General features: G+C 41.7%; 1 protein-coding gene across 2 annotated transcripts; it reads left to right on the top strand.

The window, feature by feature from the left end:
- Positions 1-42: 42 nt before the first annotated feature.
- Positions 43-8,941, top strand: GEM (GTP binding protein overexpressed in skeletal muscle). 2 transcript variants are annotated; one of them, XM_027659179.1, is made up of 5 exons: positions 43-186; positions 1,892-2,234; positions 5,349-5,425; positions 5,914-6,118; positions 7,724-8,941. In XM_027659179.1, exons 2-5 carry the CDS (start codon positions 1,901-1,903, stop codon positions 7,999-8,001), a joined length of 894 nt encoding a protein of 297 aa, XP_027514980.1. In that variant the 5' UTR covers positions 43-186; positions 1,892-1,900; the 3' UTR covers positions 8,002-8,941. The 2 variants fall into 2 exon arrangements, with proteins under 2 accessions (XP_027514980.1, XP_027514981.1); XM_027659180.1 differs by having other exon boundaries at positions 43-191.
- Positions 8,942-20,605: the final 11,664 nt, after the last annotated feature.

Here is a 20,605-nt window from a genome sequence, read left to right as displayed (position 1 = left end):
ACGGAAAAGCCCTGTCTCTGATCAGATGGGCTTAATATAAACCAGGTTTGCTGAGAAAGAATTAAAGGGGCAGCCCCAAAGCAGGAGAGAATTTACTTCGGCAGAGCAGCTCAGTGCACCACAGTCCACTGAGAGAGAAGGGCAGTGTGAACGAGAGACTGGACTGCCTGGAGGAGCCTGGCACAAGTAAGGCAGAGTGGATTCTGACTCAGTCTTTTACTGAAAGTGCTGGAGACCCAGGCAGCTTAAAGCAGTACGGGGTATTGAAACCAGTTTGAACCTGGAAGGTAGTGTGTGACAGGGACACATTTGGCTTTGTTTAATGAAGGATGGTAATTAGTTAGAGGCTAAATCATAAAATATTTGTGTTTGTGATGGTTTTGTGAGTGACTGTTTATTGCAGATTGTGAGTTATGCTTTGTTGTTTGACTGAATCAAAGCTGGCTATTCTCATCTGATCTTTTCAATAGGGATACTGCAGGGGAAAAATGCATTTTAAAATTCAACTGTAGTAAATATTTAATTTTGTTTGTGAAGCAGCCTCTGCTTAGTGCATGATTTCTAGTTTAGACATATTTCTTGCCAGCAAAGTTACCGTGGCTAGGACCACGCGTATAATCTCATTTTGCCCTGAACTACTGCACATCACAGAGAAAATATTGTGTATGCCGTAATAAGTTGAGATAGTACTTTTTCTGTAAATTTAACCTATGTCCTTCTGGGCACTTATTCACAGAAGTTTTCAGACAGTCTTGTGTGAAGAAGAATAGTAATTTGTGCATGATGCTTTGATGCTTTGGTGTACTTTTTATTGTTCACCACCTATTACAGAAGCCTGAAAGTGATTGGGTGCATTTTATGGACAATTATCCTATTTACTAATGTGGAAGAGAGAGCCAAGAAACAGAGATATATGGCAAAAAAGCAAAATGTCTAAATAACGGTCGCTTTGGGAGCTGGAATGTATCAAAGTAACTTTCCTAAAAATGGTAGCTGTTGGCCTGTGAGAATGACATCACTGTTCTCTGCCTCCAAGCAAGGCAAAATAGAGTTTGTTGAGTAAAATGTAATTATGAGCTATACTTAGACAAGAAGAGTGAACCTATCTAACTAATTGTGCAGTAAAAGTGGTTATTGATTTAATACCTATAAAGTAATGATAGTGATACCTCCTGTAGCAGCTGTAACCTGTACCTCCTCAGAAGAGCTGTTGGAGTTCACTGTGTTGTCCCTCTTACCAGCCAAAAAGTCACTTTCTGAGGCAGAATCATTCTTTGTTTACCTGGCTACAGACAAGATCCAGACTCACCCCATCATAGCAAGACTTGCTTGCATGGCTCTTTTCTTATAACAGGGTTCTCTAAGAGTGCAGTGACTGATGCCTTATTGCTTTCCCAAAAGTTTCAGCTCTTAACTGAGACAGTGAGAAAGATGCTATACACCTAGTCGCATTGGCAGTTGGAGACAACTGGGACCAGTGCCTCTGTTTACCTCCAGTCAAGCCAAAGGATAGGGAGTGTTGCCTTTGCCATAGACAGTCTCTCAGCAGGCCTACAGCTGCTGTGTACAATAGGTGTGGTGAGCACTGCCCCTTCCTTCTTCTCCTGGGACATAGCAATGCCTCCCTCTCTCCAGGTCTGAGCTGCAGCTGGCATATCTGTGAGCTTGTAAAGGCTAAACAAGATAGGATTTAGCATGTGAGGGTGGCATTATCTCTACGCTCTGACTCACTAATGAGTAGTATTTCTTAGTGTACTAGCAAGAATGAAAGAGTGCAGAAAGGCTAACTTTTCTCTACAGAGGATGTGCTGCCTTGAAGTTTGTAAGAGAGCATTAATGCATTTCTAAATGTTTTGTGGGTAACAATTGTTATTTCCCTATTTCTCACTAGGAGTTCAAAATGACTCTCAACAACGTTACCATGCGTCGCACCCACAATAGCAGTCTGCACCAGCAGCAGCAGCGATGGAGCATCCCTGCTGATGGAAAGAGTCTGCTAGTCCAGAAAGATTCCAATGAGTACAACCCACAGAAGCGATACACCATCAGTCCCGATGAATATTACAGAAGGAGCTGGTCCTCGGAGTCGTCTGACTCTGTCATCTCCTCTGAGTCTGGCAGCAACTGCTACCGGGTGGTGCTGATTGGGGAGCACAGTGTGGGGAAGTCCTCGCTAGCCAACATCTTTGCAGGGGTGCATGACAGCATTGACAGCGACTGTGAGGTGCTGGGAGGTAGGTAATTATGTCCTGGGGTCTTTGTGTTTGCTTTCAGTCAGCTCTACCAGTAGTAATTGGCACAAAAGAAACGGAGGCCATTTAATAAAAAACAGAGGTAATAAACATTTGGATCTGATCATCAAAACTAATTCAAATCAAGCATCTCTTTTAAGAAGACAAGAAAGGAAAATGAGATAAGTAAGATACCAACCATGACTGAAAGCCCCTGAAAGAGAACAAAGCAGATTCCCATGCTATTTCATTCCAAAATACCTGTTGGAAACTGCCTCATTCCTGCCTGTGATGATGCTATACAAGAGGCTGCTTCAGCTTTCTTGCTGGTCCAACATTTGTGTCACCACTGGCTTCACGTGACTGACTCCATCTTTCTGTGTGGGAGAGAAAATAACTGAAGGTCCTCATGGTCTACAAGAATTAAATATTTAGGAATTATATATAGAGAAAAAGTCACCTCCAAAATATTTGCCATTAGAAGTCATCTCAGCCTTTCTGTATAAATACATTGCCTCAGCACAGGCTGTATGGAGTTTGAGAAAAATATATAAAATTTTGAGTAAAAGTCTCATTTCATGTTACTTGAACAGCATAGGTTCCCCCAGGGGGAAAACAGATAAAGGTCTTTTAAGAGAGCAGGAAAATTCTTATTGCCCACTGCGGAGGAAAAGGCACAAGCTACAGGGTTTTCTTTGATGCTTCCCCCTTGCTATCCTCCTCTGCTTTGTTTAGGATTGCAAAGTGTTCTTTATTCTGAAAGATCAGATCATGCAGAAGGTGAAGCTGTGGCACCAAGTCCTGAGCTATATTGTGTGATGGATGTTGATGTGGAAACATTGTGCTGCCACAGAAATCTGCAGTGGCTCTAAGGATTCGGTCACTCTTGCTTTCAGGGGACATGCAGTTTGTTGCCTGGTTTTGCTTATCTGCAAGTATGCAGGACTTTCTTTGTCTCTCCAATATCCCTTCCTTCTCCTGCCTGTACTCCCTTGGTGCAATGGTGCCAGTGCTAACACAGAGAGTTTCTGGGCTTCTCTTCCAGTCTTCAGTGTGGCATAGGCTGGACAGCTTTTTTTTTTATCTTTAACTCCCCATTTGGGGGAGGTTTTGCCCAGGATTTAATACAGCCCAGCATCAGAAGGGTCAGACTCATGTTTTCCCTGCTTGCTGTCTCAGACTGGGGGCACAGATCTTCATGCCTTTGGAGGATTTGAAGTTCATGGATTTAGGTGTGCTCTGCCTTCAGCTTCTGCCATCACCTTTTCCTGTAGTCCCACCAGCTTCTCAGCCTGGAGTATCTCTGATAAAAGTTTTCCTAGTGCTAAAGGAATGACATAGAGTAGGTCTGTGGGGCAAACAGTCAGAAAGTGCAGCTGATTTGCTTAGCACACCCCTGTCAGGCAGTTTTCTTCTCCTTCATGTGAAGCCGTGTGGTTTCCTCTTTCCATCGCACTCCCAGCAACATTGCTTGGAGTGTAGCAGTGACAGATTTTCAAGGCCAGCTCTGCTGAGGTACTGCTGTTGTTACATCTCTCCATTTTTAGTGTCAGCTTCAAAATAAGCACAACATGAACTAAGACCTCACTTTCAGTGTGTTTTATGTTCTGTGAAAGTTCTTTAGGATTGATCGAGGTGCAAATCAGTGCTGAATATGACTATTTAGGCATAGTATTTTCTAGGAGTACCTATTTGTACTTTCTCCGTGTGCAACAGAGTGGAGAAGGAGCCTTTCGGATGTTGTCTTCTGGTGTACATGGAGCTTATTCTCTCACAGATGCTCAGTTACTTGAAGAAACGATTCCCCAAACTTTGGCTTGCAAACTTGAAATTTTATTACAAGAGGGGATAGTTTCGGGGTGGCCAGCTCATGGAGGAGTACAGCTACTTTTATGGATAGGCTTTGCTAGTGACTGCAAGATGAAGCTAACCCACAAGCACAGATGTCATGGTATTGGGTCCTGCAAGGGAAACCACTCCTAGTGATTAGCTCTGTCTTTTTAATCTTGCCATTTTAAGCTGTTTCAAGCACGGGTTCTATTTGATTTTTATTTTGAATGTGTAATATTTTTTGCTCATTCTTTTTCACGGCTTTGCAGAAAGACTGATTACAATTTAGGGGAAAGTTCACTCCATCAATGCCCTGCAGAAGTATTATGAAGCACAGGTTAGACACAGTCCTATCTACAAGCGTGGCTAGGGCAGATCCTTCAAATGCTAGTTAGAGGGCTGGTATGTTCAGAAGCCCTAAGACTGGCTTTTTTCACTGACCAGTAATGTAAGGTTAGAAATGGGTCCAACTCCCTTATCGCTCATTCAAATGTCCCTGACTCTGTGGAAGAGAAGAGAGATTAGTACTTGAAGCAGAAGCTAGACTGAGATTTCACAGCAAGGGGTGATTAAAATTCAACCCTTCCAGAGTGGGAACGGCCTCCTCAGATCTAGGCAGAATTTTGCCACATATGAATTTTTGTGGCCTCAGTACAAAATAACTGACCTTCTTTTTTTTGTTTGTTGATTGTTTTGTTTGTTGATTCTTTTGCTATTTGACATCAAAGGTAATATGGGAAACTGAGAAATGGGAGAGAAGTAGGGTGCAACAGAAGTCTCAGTCTCCCGAAACTCAACAGCTGTTGTCTCACACACCCTGTCCCCATTGCTTGGTAGGCTGTTGACTGTATTGCTCTCAGCAGTAGTGACTGTTCACCCGTAAACTGTCTATGCTAAAGCGAAAGCAAATATTTTCCATTACTCAGCCTCACTGGACTCTGCAGCTCCCATGGGGCAAATGTTCAGCCTTTGGTTATTTCTTCCACTGGTTTTATTTTCTCTCTCCCACATAAGATAAAGAGAATATCAGCCAAAATAATGAACATTTTGTTTCCTGATCTTTCAGCCTCCTTCATATATCATGGAAAGTAAGACAACCAGTAATGAACAGAGTGCAGGTTCAGTGCTGATGGAAATGAGGAAAGAACTGAATGTGAGCCAGCCTAAAATTTGGCTCAATAACTTTAACTGTGAACAAGTTACCCATATTCAACTGCTTGTTTTTTTGTAATGTACACGATGCCACAAAATAATACATTACCAACCTTTCTGCTTTTTTTTTTATAGAAGACACATATGAAAGAACCCTGATGGTGGATGGGGAAAGTGCAACCATTATACTACTCGACATGTGGGATAATAAGGTACTTCAATTTGTTCTAGTCAAACACTGAAAGAAAAGTGCATATGAATGACTGCTAATATCAAAAGTAGGTATCTTTTGGGAAAGAAAATACGTGTTTTCCATACAGTAAAATCAGGGAAAATATAGGATTAATGCCACCCTCACATCAAGGCAAGCATGCCTAATGGCTCTGCAGTGTGAGCCTGAGAAGTGCAAGTCTTCTTCATCTTTTCAATGATAAAACAAAACATTCAAGCTTTTTTCCAGACCATGTTAATTCCAGACCATGTTCATTCCAGCACAATGAATTATGTGGGGCAGGTTTTGCGCTCCTTCATCGTGAAGTATTCATACTATCACCACTTTGGAATTACTTTTAGTACAACTGTGATTCAAACCATACCCATTACAGTTTACAGCAGGAATGTATTTGGATTCTCTAATGTTTTACTTTCTAAGTAAAACCTGCTCTGGGCATAACAATGTCTGACCATTTCATTTGAACAGCGTGAGGGAGAATGGATTCGGGACCACTGCATGCAAGTGGGAGATGCCTACTTGATTGTCTACTCCATCACAGACCGAGCAAGCTTTGAAAAGGCCTCTGAACTCAGAATACAACTCCGCAGAGCACGCCAGAAAGAGGATATCCCCATTATTTTGGTTGGCAACAAAAGTGACCTTGTCAGGTGCCGTGAAGTTTCAGTGGCAGGTAAGGAAAATGATAAGCATAAACCCAACATAAACATTAAACGTCATCTGGTAGCTTTTGGGCAAACTCTGGCTGACGGAGTACACTGTGATCAGGACTGGGCAATAAAAGAGCAGTAAAACAACAGAGGACTGGAACACAGGACAGAGTACTGGGTGGGGTCTGCCACATCCTTAAGCCTCTCTTGGTAACGCTGTTATATGTCAGATAATCCCTTTTCTATATTTATTAAGTACCACCACAAAAGCAGCTTGAATTGCTTTCCTTCCAGCTCCTAGTGTAAGACCACTGCAGTGTGTGATTTCTCCAGTAGCTGGAAACCCTTTGGATTCTGAATACATACTTGCATATAATGAGTTTAGCCCCCTTTATTCTGCTGACAAAGACTCTCTTCTTTATAACCTGTTCTCTGTCCTCACTGACAAAATAAAATTCCCTCTCAACCTTTGTTTTGCTAGTCTGAGCAGGGAGTGTGCAGCCTTTTAAGAGAGGTCTCCTTGCTGCCTTGCTTTGGGATACTAAAACAGCCTTCCCTTGGCTGCAAACAAACGAATTACCATTAAGCCCATAAATAGGAATGGAGAGACTGCTGAGAATGCTGCTGCTGACTCTCGACATCTGCAACCAGTTCTTCCTGGAGAGCCTTCCCCAAGGCTTAGGTGACACAACATAACACACAACAGTGTGATCTCAGTGCATCAGAAACATGGGTTCCTCTGTTTTGACATTTTCTTCTCTCTTCAGCTGTTCTGCGCTTCTGTTTCCCAACTGAGCTAGACTAGTTTTTGTCTCTGGGTATGTGCACAGTTCCTCTGGCTCTTGTCATGGTTGCCCCAAGTGAAGAGTTTGAACTGAGGAGTTCATAGAAAGCACAGGGATGGTTCTCGTTCCTCTCTGCCTATATTGAAAGTTCTTTTGAAAGATGGCAGATGAATTCATGTCTCTTTAGTGGTCCTGTCAATGAGTTCACAGCATGCCAGAAGGCAGCATGAATTGGCTTCTGTGTGAAAGACAGCGGTCAGGTTTAGCTTAGCTTAGGTTCACGTAACTGAGGGTAAGAGCTATGATTTCAGATGCACCCCTAAAGCCACAGACATAGTTCTGCCTTTATTAAGGGTTTTGTATGTAAGTCTGTTCACACCAAAGTTGCTACTGTCCCCAGCCCCCTGTTTACACCCACAGCCCATGGAGGAGGATGGTGCCCTACCTCCTATGCTGTGCTGCATGCCTGCAGGTCACCCTTAAATGCAGCTTGAGGGAGCCTACATCTAAGATGACCACGTGGTTTTGAGCCTTCCAGTCTTTGGTGTCTCAGCTTAAGTCGGTCAGTCCCAGCTTCCTTTGCAGCCAACAGGAGGGGCTGGGCTTTTCCAGGAGGGGATTTGTCCCTCCCTCTCTGGGAAGGCACTGTGACACAGAGCAGATGAATCATGGGCTAACAGGCAGCACGAGGTGATTAAAGACTTATCTGGGCCTATATTAAGCTTGAGGAATTCCCTGATGACTCTGACTCCTCCACACATGGCAGCTTGTTGTTCCACTTCCGCTCCTGCTGCCCCTGGGGCTCGTGACCCGCTGTGACATATCCACCTTGCAATTTTGCAGAGGGACGAGCCTGCGCTGTTGTGTTTGACTGCAAGTTCATCGAGACCTCAGCAGCTGTGCAGCACAACGTAAAAGAGCTGTTTGAAGGCATCGTGCGGCAAGTCCGGCTCCGGAGGGATAGCAAGGAAAAGAATGAGAAGCGACTGGCGCTACAGAAGAGGAGAGAGAGTATCCCCAAGAAAGCCAGGCGTTTTTGGGGCAAAATAGTTGCCAAGAACAACAAGAACATGGCCTTCAAACTCAAGTCCAAGTCTTGCCATGACCTATCAGTACTTTAAGAGTGCTGGACTCTGCCAGAGCTTGTGGCATTTTATGGACATTATCTAATTTTGTCATGGGACAATCAATCAATCTATATTAGATTGGGCTATCAGTGACTTAGGTTCACAGTTGTGATTATGATGATATGTGCTGGCATAAGAACAGCACAGTGTATGGAAATATCTCTCTTCCTTTTTTTTTCCCAGTAGTTTTAAAAGTAACATATAGACCAGAATGACCCAAAATTATGCTGGGAACTGTTCTGGAATACCTATTCTTTCTCCTCTCACTTTTGGATAATAGTATAAGAACCTTGAATGCCATGACTTGGGAAGTGAATACTACTGTCTTTACTCTCTCTCTTATTAATATTTCCTCTTTAAAACTGTGTAAAGAATTGAAGAACTGACTGGGGATTGGCCCCTTGCTAGTTGGCTGGTCAGACTTGGGCACTCACAGCTGAAAAAAGTGCATTTTAGTAGAATAGCCACCAAGATACCTGTTTGGTTTTTTTTTTATTGAGGATTAGTTTCAGTGAGTTTACACATCTTTACTCTGAAAATATTTAAAGGAAAAATCCTATAATCAAACAAATTTTCCTCTCATATTTTAATATTATGGGACTGTTTAAAAATCATAGTAAAATTAAAAGTGCAAGTTGTATCAAAGTGCATCAAGTGCAGGATGCCAAACCTTTATAAATCACCTGAGATTTTTTATGAAACCACATGGACTTCTAGTATCCAGTCTTGGCCTTTCTCCATGCCAGAGCTATGCTGTATTTATTGTTGTGCAAAATAACAAGCATTTTAATGTTGAGAGGAAATGTATTTATTACCAATTTTCTTAAAATAATAATGTTAATTTTATTACTGTTTTCTATCTAATATCTTTTTTCAGATATGCAAGTTTTTACTTACATGCCTTCTAATAAAATAAATAAAATATATGAATGTCTTTGAGCCTCAGTGGGAAATGCCTAAGAATGTTTTCAAGTAGAGAAAATATTTTGAATGCTGGGCGAAATTGCTACTTGAGAAATGCAGTGAGGATTCCTTACATCTCTAAACGCAGGCTACTCGGCAACTTAGGATCGCAAGGCAAGAATCACCTGGAGACTCAAAGTCACAGTATCCCTCTGATAGAAATGGGATTGTGGTGACAGAGTTAAAAATAAATCATTCCTATAAAAGATAGTTGGCCTTTAGCCTGGAAACACTTTAGAAATGTAGATGAGTACCATTACCTCAATTTTGGAGAGAAGTGAAATGCTACATTTGGGGACAGAAAGCAGGTAGCTGGCATGGTGCATCCTAATCCTCATTTCCTGTTGGGTGTAACTGTGCTATTTTCCTCTCGACTGTGCTGGTTAGAGGCACAGTCATTACACTTTGTCGGCATATGGTTCAGAAAAGCCAAGTCTCCAGCCTGGCAGCTCATCTTCCTTGATGATGAAGGCAACAAGATGAAACACTAATACGGTGAAAACTGGATTTCTTATTTTGAGCTGCACAGCTATCATGCACAAAATGCTCTGGAAAGGAGTGAGCTTGCTGAGTGTTTGCCCAGAATTGCCTCTGCTGAGTGGATGACTTCTAACAGTTCTCTAGGGGTAAAAGCTCACACTGCCGTATGACTCTGTGCTAATGAGAACTCCCTGGAAGGGTACTCCTAATCTAGAATAAAGTGTTGACAAGAACAGAAAACAAAACTTTTTGAAAAGAGCACAGGCATGTTGCTGAATTTTGAATTAATGCTTTTGAGCTGTTGGCATGCAACCTAAGGTCAGCCCCGAGAAGTCTAGAGAATTTAGTTTTCAGGACTTTTAAACTCTCAGAACCTTTTCCCCATTCAAGAATGGAAAAAAATTACACAGATTAAAGAAATTTTTAAGATTATATTTAAGAATTCAAAGTATAGCTCTATGCAACCAGCATGTTTCTTTAGCCTATTCTATATCAGTCAAGCTACAAATCTGAACTAAATAGATTTCGAAGAAATGTAAAATGTCCATATTGATCATACAGCCTTTAGGGATAAAACCCATCTGTGTTCATAGCATCACTTGATGCATAGATGGCATCATAAAAATTTGGAGTTACCTAGTAAGTTTTCATGCCCTCACTTATCTCTTTCCATTCCTTCCAGGATAATGAAAATTCCTTCTAAAACGTGATTTTAAAAAGAAAAAAACGATGTGATAGGGCCATTCCCCAGAGCTGTCACAAGTTGCTATAAAGAACCATGTGTTGGGCATGATGTATCACCTTGTTTTTCCTGTGGTTATGGTGAGCAGATACCACTGCAATTCTGTCTTTGGGGGCTGCTGCTCTGAAAGGCTCAGCACTGCCTTTGGACCAAAACAGTTTAAAGATATGCTTCCACCTTGCGTGTCCCAGTCATCCTCTCACTGACCCTCTTGGTTCACCCTGCAGGCTCCTGGCTTGCCCTGAGCTTTCAGGGAGAGCGCAGGGGAAGCTGTGGGATGAAGAAACACCAGCAGCAGCATCCGCTCCATGGAGCTGTTGCTTCAGTTCACTCAAACACCATTTACACTCTCCGACCTCTGGATGTGGAGTGAGAGAGCTGGTGCTGAGTATCCATACTCTGCACATTTCAGGGTTTTTTTTTGCTTTGGACTCAGTCTAATCTCATTCTGTAGATTAATTGTCCACCTGGGACTGCAATGCTTGAGATTAACTCCTGAAGGACACTGTGAGTTTCACCTGAAGGAGACTGCAATCATCTGCTGTGATCTGTGAGGTGGGAATGGAGGAAGAGCTGGGGCTCTCCTTTGAAGCTTATGAGATGAATCTGAATCATGGTTTTAGTTGATCATCACCAGGTTACCAAATACAGCAACTCTTACTATATATATAGTTATATATATATACATATATATATATGACAGCTAGTATACCTGGAATGACTGATTAAAAGTAATTTAATCTGAAATGCTGAAAATCCCTCTGTTCATCTCAGATGTGAATGTCCAAAACCACGGAACAGATCAATCAGCAATTCTAATCACTGTTCTGGCTATTTATTAAGTCAGGGCTATAATGACAGATCCTAATGCAATAACTACAATACTGGACCCAGAGATCTGGCAGTAGCTGTGGAATACGTGAGTCATAGCAATGAGCACACCAAGGCCAAAATGGCAAAACTCACGGAGTCCAAATAAAATAAAATAAATATAGAAAAAGAGTCCAAGAACACACAAAATGCCAATTATAGTGCACTAACTGTTATAAAAAACTCTTTTCAAGAAGATAGATCAGATCTGCAAGTGGAATTACTGGGTATGTCCAGCTTAATTAATTTAATTGTGACAGACAAACTGCAAGAAGAAAGGTTTACTTATGCTTTGGGACAAAAAAATCACACTAAAGAATTATTCGTTATTATGGCACTATGTGGATTTGCAGGGTGTTACATGCTTTTGAATGTGGGCGAATTATTGATAAAATATAGTCAGCTAAAATAGAGAAATTTTCAATTAAATCAATGGATGTACTGTGGATTTAACCCTCACATATTCAAGCCTTTCAACATCAACCCCTTGGAAAGCTTTAAAGACCAGAGTTCTCTCCCTGAGGCTGTTAGGACTTGAGATAGAAATGGGACAAAGGGCTTCTGACAGCATCAGTCCTGGTGATGATAATGAGATCTACAGAGAGGTGCTGCAGAGGAAGGAAGCAGCTGAGTTCTCTGCAGTATTGTCTTTATAATCAGCTACAGCTCTTCTTTCTCTCTGGGAAGGTTTTTTTAGAGAAAGCTGTTGCACCCAGAGAAGAGGCAAGGTACTGAAGAGATCCCTGGATTAATAAGTTATTGAATCTTCAAAAATGAACCCTACAACTCACGCTTTGCAACACCTCTGAAGACTTTAGAGCTGAATGCATTGCTTAAATCATTCCTGTGCCTGACCCACAAATGTATGAGATAAATGCTCATGAGAGCTGTGAGGCTGGTCCTCCTCAGGCTCTCTTTTGTGGACTAAGCATTCCTCAGTTACAAGGTCAAATGCTGTGGGCTCTGATGGTATTCAGCACACCTCAGGTATTTATCAGATGTGGCTTCCAGGTGCATTAAGTAATATTTAATGAGAACTGCTCATCTTGCCTGCAGTCCCCACCAGTTGTGGTTCAGTGAGGTTGCTTTCAGAAGGGACCATGGGTTAGATGTAGGGACTGGATGCAGGGTAAGAATGGCTGCAGAAAATACGGTGAATCCCAACATATGCTACAACAAGAAATTCCATTATGTTAGTGTGCAGCCTGACAATCCCCCCACCTGCCCTCTCCTTCTGGTGTTCTCACTCCAGAAATCTCCCACAGGTGTTGCAGTGAGTCCAACCTCCTCTCTCAGGGACCACCTCACACAGGAGCCTGCAGTATTCTGCCTTTATCCTCTGTAATCATGTATGTAAGATCATCAAAGTAGTGTTTTTTTGCCTAGAGACACTGATATTCAATGTACTAACTACTTACGATTTTAGCAGTTGTGCTGCAACAGGTTCCCTTTTGTCAGACAGTGAGAACAACGCACCCTCAAAAGAGCACATGAGTCCTGTGTGGCTCACTTTACAGTGCCACCTGTAACCTGGTTAATAATTTGCTAAGAAAATGATTAGTGTAACATACTTCCTCCAAGTTCTGAATTTTATGCATGGATAATTTTAAAATCCAATTATTTTTTAAGTAACAGTCATTTCTAAGCTGATACTCTGCATGTGTGCACTCAAAAGCATCCTGCTAGACACAGGTTGCCCAGAGCCAAACTTTGACTACTCTTTGGGACAACAGGAGAAAGGGAGGTGGGAATTTTCAATAAGAAAATTCAGACTGTTACATGGTTACACTTAAGGATGCCTGACTTCAACTCCTGCATCTGTCCTTACTGCATGCAGGACTAGCATTTCTTCCCTCTTGCACTGCTCTCTTGGTGGGTATAGTGAGCCCAGGGTGCCACATTCCTCACTGGACCTGGCATTGCCCCCCTGAGGCCCAGTTAGCAGTGAGAGAGCTGGGAGGAGCAATGGGAAGGCACTGGGCAGGCAGCTCTCCCAGGCAGGGGTGAGGGGGAGCATGGTGACCAGACTTCCAGGTCTGCTGAGGTCTCTGATGCTATTGTGTTTCACTGAATTGCTTAGTGGTTTAACTTCCACTGAACTAAGTATGAACCTCAATAATTTTGACATGGCCAGGATGCTGTTTCTGTGTCTACCTGTGGCTTTCAGTAGTGTGTGTGTATTTCTACAATTCACAGCTCTACTCTAACGTTGCTCAGGATGTATTCCCTCTCTAAATACTGTCGAATCCCAGAGAGATGCCCAGTAGGATGTTCTCAAGCTTTCCCACTGTAATATCATTTTAGTTCCTTTTTAACTATACTTTCAGTCTTCTGTGTTTTAAGGTTTTCCTCTTCCCCTTGATGCAATCTTGTGTCATAAATGGCTGCCATTGGAGCTGGGATGCTACCTTAGTACCCATGGCAGAATTTTTGCCAGCAGTAGTATTTGGAAGTCACCCAGCCCCACTAGGATGTGTGTAAAATCCTTTGGTACATGGACTTTGACAGAAGAAGCTGCACTGGCGTTGGTGCTGTGGCTGGGATGGTGTGCCTAGCTGATGAAGCCCAGGGAATGGAGGTGCCCAGTGCAGCTGTACTGACACAATCTATCAATAAATGCAAAGCACCTTAGCAGGAGCATGCTGAACTCCTGTCCACGTCCCAGGAACTCCTTAGAATGTTGGTAGAGAAAGTGTGGAAAAAGCTTGCAGTAAATAAGCCTGCAGTTTAGAGAGGTAATGGAATAAATATGCCTCTCTCACGTCGCAGTGCTCTACCCATACAGAAATCCATCCTCTGATATTTTTGGCAAAGCAAATTCATATTCCTTGGTTTATGGACTTCAGACTGCCCCTGGGTAATTATCAAAAAAGAATCTAAGGACACAGAGAGAAGAAATGCCCAACTACTTTGGACCTGTGGCACTTCCAGCCCTGTGCTCTCTCTGAGAAGGGAAGGGAAAGTGGCAATAGGAGATGCTGTTTAGGAATATCATCTTATGAACAGCAGTTTTTCTCTCACTTTCTCTCACTAGCTTTGTGAAACTGAAATTATCCATCATTTCACCCTCAACTTTCTCCTCTCCACACTGAAAAGTCCCAAACCTGTTAGTATTTCCCCTAAGGCAGCTGCTCGAACCACTTAACTGAGTTTGTTGCCCTTCTCTGTTCCTTTTCTAATGCTTTGCTGCTTGAGAGACAGAGGCTGCAGCTCATTCTACTGTAGATGCTAGGTTTTAGAGACTGATAAAACATACTTTTCTTTTCTGCTTTCAGAACACTTTTTGATTATGTCTCATTTTTTTTGGCATATTTGGCTGCAGTTACACACTATGTTCAGACCACAGTGAACTGTGACTGCTCACCTGCTATCTTTTTACTCACTGACTTGGTTTTATGAGATCCTTCATCATCAAAAATAGTTTTTTTTGTTAACTACACTCCATTTAAATGCACTGAGCATCTCTTTCTTGCATTAGTTTGAAAATGACTGATTTTTGATCCACAGCTTTTGTCCTAATTAGGGATTTAAATACATATGTTTGGCCACAGGATACAACTCCTACATTCTAAGTGCAACAAAACTTGTCTTCATAAGTATTATCAGATCGAGACCTTCTTGCAGATAAATATCTTCTATTGAAACCTTAAAATAGGTGACAAGTTTGTAAAGGGCAGCACTGTTACCCCTACCAGTGTTTGGGATTGTGTCATACAAAGAGGAGGAAGATGGATGCCTAATCCAAACACACTTGCAGATTTTTGCTCAAGCAAGTAGTGCAGCTGATGTTACTCACACTAGTGGCATTCTGAGGATGAGACAGTGTCCTTTTTATTGAATCAAGAAAGGACTAAGTGCCAAAAAGTGATCTGTTGCTTTGCTTGTGAGTAAGAAGTTATGTCATCCTTCTGCATGAAAAGGAACCATGTCGTGGTTTCACCTGGTCCATCTGCCACTTCCTTTAAGGTGTGCTCCTATCTCCCACGAGTGGGGGCCTGGAAATGTCCTGCACTTTGGCACACAGGGAAACAAGATATTGTATTAAGAATAAGCATAGACTTTTCTCTGAACTACTCAGAACTGGAGGTATGTTGGATGAAGAAAAATAAAATTTCCATGCAAGCGTAATTTTCCATTTAGGTTGTACAGGCAACCTCTTTTATAACTTGTGGTCCAGACTACGAAAAGATAATTACCTTTGTAATTCCAAATAGTGCACTTATTTATTTGAAAAGCACACAGAAAGTTCAGACAAAGTTATATTTTTATCTTCTGAACAGACTGTGTTGAAACTGCCTCATTTTTTTTGATAACTTCTACAAGTTTATGAACATGTGAGAAGTTTCCTTTTGTTCAAAGAAACCTCTCTAATCTTTATAAATGTGTTGAAACATTGTGAGTCACACAACAAAAGGTGAATAAAAAGACATTAATTCATATTGGTTTTCTCATTAAGACCTTTTTAAGCCTAACATGGTATTTTGGACCTGAATTATGGTTTTTGAATTCTTGAAATTAATGGCAGCACCACTTTTGTGGAAAGGAGATTGTTTTTCTTACAGATCTTGCAAAACTGGATTAATCCATGTCTGCAAAATACTTGGAACTCCTATAATGCTTATCTAAACGTAAATGTATCATTAACCAGTAATTGATGCAATTTATTCACTATCCCATGAACTACTAGGTTCACTCAGCACTTAGAGAAGATCCATTAAAACGAAGAAATTCAGGCAAAGTGTTCTTCACTAGGCTCATTTTTGTTTTATAGATGAGCTGCAAAGTATGCTGGTCTCCCTTTGGACTGGGAGGAGATTCCAACTTGTGGCAGTTGAGCTTGCTGGGTGCCAGGGCTTTTGTTTGCTCAGCCCTGCCCTTCCGTACCCGTGCTGGGGATATGGTCTGGGTAGTACCTACAGAAAGGAAATGCAAACTTGAGAGCAGACACAAGGTGCTGCTCTGGCCCAAGCCCAGCCAATCACAAGACCTTGCTGGAGTCATGGGTAAAAGGAAATGGCTTTGCCCTTCTGTTTCTTGGTGAAACCTTTAACCTTGTGTTTGGGCTTATAAAGAGGAAGTCTGTTCTGTTTTCTGTTGTATTTGACAATGAAATTTAACCCCTGAATGCACAGCATTTAGTTTCAGCTTTGCTGGTCCTGGATCCCTGGAGCCTAAGATGGCTATCGGTACCAGCACAGGCCAGCACCACAGCATCTCTTCTCATGGGCACTGCAGTGTTAAAAGTACTGGTTCATCCTCTGGCTGCACTGACCTTGAGATCCAAAAGGCAGAGGTATCTCTGAACTGAAGAATTTATCCTACTGACTGTCCTTATAACTTGAAAGGTAATGAAGTAGAGGCACATTTGAGGCTTTAAGGTGGGAGATGAGGGAAGGCATTAAGTCATGGAGTTTCCATAAATGTCAAGCAGAGGTGTATGTTCAGGGAGGCATTTCCATATAAGTCACAAGTGAGACAGAGAAAGAGCTAAAATGGTTGCACTGCAGTCTTTGGAAGTACAGAAGTGAACACAAAGTACATACACTGATAGGCCAATACCACAGTTATTTAGTCATAGAAACAGTCCCTTGAGGTCCCAGCTTGTGTATGGTGTGCCAACAAAAGCTGGTCATACACCACTGGCAGGAGTAAAAATTATGTGGTGGAGTAAAAATTATGCAGTATTTCTGATATTTTCTATTCTGAGCACAGGAATTAGTACTTTAAATAACATTCCTTGTAGGTGGCTGCAACACAAAATGTGCACCCTCCTCTCTTGCAGACCATAGGCCTTGTCTTCTAATGGTTCAGCCATATGACTAGGTCTTGATTACCAAAGTAGGTAAGTGAAATAAATGAAATTATTTATGCTTGGCTTGGCCTATAATGCATGTAAATTCCTTCCAATAAAAGTCAGTGTCAGCATTGATTCAGGTTTATCAGGTGAGCCATGTAATTTGATGTGAAATTTGAAATGAAATAGACAGATCCCTAGAAGGTTTGACTCCACTTTTAGCACTTCTCTGGAAGTTCATAATACTTTCAATGGAAAACATAGCTGCAACCAAACCTCATGGGCCTGCTGAGATGAGAGGTAATAGAGCATGGTGTTAATAATGCCAAGGTCATGGGTTCAATCCCCATGGACCATTCACTTATGAGTTGGACTCGATGATCTCTGGGGTCCCTTTCAACTCGGAATATTCTGTGAATATCTGTGAACTGATTTGTGACAATTTTTCCATCAGGAACCACATTTATGACCATCTTGAAGTTCCTCTGAAAAGAATGAGTGCTAAAATGAGAACAGAGTTTGATATTTGGACATAAAGTACCTTCATTGCTAGTTAAAGTCTATGCAAATATTCAGTTCCTTGCTATCTCTTCCTACTCTTGTCAGTGGCTTCAAGGAAGTCAATTCAATATTCAAAAAGCACATATTATTTAGGGAAACATGCTCTGGGAACTCAAGTATCAGGAAAAATTCTTGATGAGCTGAAGCTTGCTGCTTTTATTGCTATTACATTTGCCAGTACAAGTACTTATAAGAGATGCTACGTACAAGGGAACACTTGGTATCTTATCAGGCTGTAAAAGTTCCATCTTGTGATGTAAAGCAATGGCAGTACGAATATTGTCTATGTGGGGAAGAGAAGAGCTAACACCAAGGTGAAAATAAGCCAGGATTGACTTATCCCTGCTCAGGGAAAAAGCATAATTTTTTTAACCCATCCCAGAAGAACTAGCCGGTGGTTGATTATAAACTATAAAGCTGAAACAGTTCTGTCTTCACTGGGTAAGCTCTGCATTTCTTAGGTTTGTTTTAACATGGCAACAATAAATCCTACCCTTTAAGACGAGTCATCAGACTTGAGATGAGGGTGTTGGACTGGTGTTCTGTTGCTGATTTTACACAGCCAGGACAAAGTGAGAGCCAGGAAAGCAGAAATCAAGTCTGTATTCAAAGTTGGGCAGGTGGGAGGGAGGGACACACACAGCATCAGTTTCCAGTCATTTGTGCTGGTTTCGAAACATGTGTTCCTTCAAAGGCAAGTTTTCCAGATTCCAGGCTGAGCAGTGGGACATGTGACTGCCTAGGCACTGCAGATTTGTCTGTACGGTCCACTGAATTTTGGTTTGCCTTTGCATTATAAGTCAGTCACTATATATATATTTCATATATGCATATGCACTATGTGGATATTGTTATAGTAGTTTTTAATAAAGAAGTTGAGAACCAGATATAATAAAAAGCTTAAACACTGCTGAGCTTTTTCGCTCAAGCACATGGAGCAAAATCCAAGCCCAAAGCTCCAGGCTTTATTCCTGACCCAGCTAACAGGGCCAGTGAAAAACCACAGGAGGGCAAACCTAGGAGGTGAGGAGGTGAAGCAGTGAGCTTCACAGTGCTGGGGACCAGGGAAGACTAAGCACAGGGCTGAACATGAGCATCTACCTGAGCTCTGGGGTTTGGATGGTGCTAGGAAAGTGTTTGTCCCTACACCTGGGACCCAGAGCCACAGATCCCTCAGGATCTGAAGGGATTGCCTGGTTGTGATGTCTGATGAGAGGAGAAATGAAGAGCACCTGAGTCTTGCTTCAGTTTGAAGGAGGAGTCTTGATCTCTGGACTTTGCTCCTGGGCTTTTTTCTGATTCTCATCCAATGACTGCTATATGTACCAGTTCAGAGAGCAGAATTTGTGATCACAGTGATAAATAAAACCCTAGAGACTTGTTTGTTTTATCATGCCTATTTTAGTGTCCTACAGGTGGGCACATACATCCAGATGATAGACTGCTCTAAGATCATCTGCTTCAGAGGTCCTATGGCCATCTGCAATTACATACATGTGTGATTAAAAAAATAGTGTCAGCCTGCCAGCTTAATGGTTGTTATAATACTACTATGCTTTGCAAAAAGACTGTAGCTGAGAAAAGATTTTACAGCGTGTTATATATTTTGAGCTGTGCAAATTGGCGACATGTCTTTATATGTATTGAGTAATGAACGGAAGAGGTAACAAAACTGCTTCTTCTGCATGTATAAGGAAAAAAGTAATTTTGAAGTATACAGTTCATAACTTATAATGCATATGCTACCTAAGACATAATGAAAATTAGCTAGAGGACACCAGCACACTGAAAGAAAGTTAATTTTCTTGTGCTTCAGTATGGAGTTCAAATTTTAATCTCCTTTGGAGGTCTTCAAATGTAGAGTAAACACAAGTAATCTCTAGAATATGCCTCGTTTATTCCAGAAGAGCCATTTGATTCCATTATGTCATTGCTTGCAAGAAGAAATAGGGAAACTAAAATCTATCATCTTGACCTGGGCAAGTTTAATAACCTGTGAGTTTAACAGCATTAGCTCAGCATCTAACAGGGACCAGGACCTAATGGCAGCAAATAAGGAACTTCTCAGCAGGCCTCTTCTCTCAGTGATGAAAAAGGCAAGGCAGTGTGGTCTGTCTGTGTGCAGGAGGAGAGGTCAGACTTCCTTACCTGAGGAGGTGGGGAGCATGGCTGAGAGCATCACATGTGTGAGGCAACTTCTGAAAGGATGGGGCTGACCAAGCCCTTCAAGCAGATCCTCTGGGAATGAAGGTCAAGGTGTGCTGTTAATCAGAGTCAGGTGTGCTGCTGATTCAACTTCCTCCTGCTTTGAGGATGGCCACATCTAACTATAAATGAAATGAGCTTGGGAGATCTCTGCCCAAGCTCTGGTGTGGATTTATTGAGATGTGAGGTAGCATCAGGTACATGGCGAGACATCAGCTGAACTGAAACCAGGAAAAGCCAAAAAGAAAAAATGAAAAAGGAGTGAGGGACAAATGACAGACCTGATAAATGGAAAGAGTGAAAAGGATGTGACTAATGATATGAGAAGAGTTGTTCCTGGAAAAACCGACTCACTGAACAATGATTCACACAATGAACACCTGGACATTTGCCTTTTCTTTGTTGGATTTACTCAGAGAAATAGCTGGCTCAAGGAACCACTCACATTGCTGAGTTTGTTCTCATGATTTTATCTGTGGCACCCTGTTATGACTGTTGTAAAGCCTTAAGTGTTTCTGGACTTTGTAATGAATTTGACATGGGAGATTTTTTTTTCCTGTATGGTTGCAACCTATAAGCAGTTGCTCTGTGCCTGGAAAACTATTTCAACCAGAGAAAGACACTGGGTATGAGAAGCCTCACCTCTTCCAGTGGCTTTAAAAAATAGAGGCATTCAATGAAGCATATTAACTACCTTACATTTCTATATTTGCATTTCAAATAACACACTGCACCTCCTAATAATTGGACTTGCGAGCAGAGATACTACTATCTGAAAGACAAATGTGAGACTCATTCATATGGCTCTGACTTCTGACATACTGACTTGAGTTATTCTGCACTTGTCATGTAAAGGAGGGCTAAAATGACATCAGGAATTTGTGAAAGTTAATTTGGTTTTGCTGCTGTGAATTCTTGCTATTTTGAAACTAATACTCCATGTTGAAAGTACTGCTCATTCATATTCAACTAATGGTTGAACA

The sequence above is a fragment of the Corapipo altera genome, unplaced genomic scaffold (assembly GCF_003945725.1).
Source record: "Corapipo altera isolate COAL_440 unplaced genomic scaffold, ASM394572v1 52, whole genome shotgun sequence".
NCBI lineage: Eukaryota > Metazoa > Chordata > Aves > Passeriformes > Pipridae > Corapipo > Corapipo altera.
The sequence above is the reverse complement of the archived record's forward strand: the minus strand, read 5'-3'. Positions and strand labels throughout refer to the sequence as shown.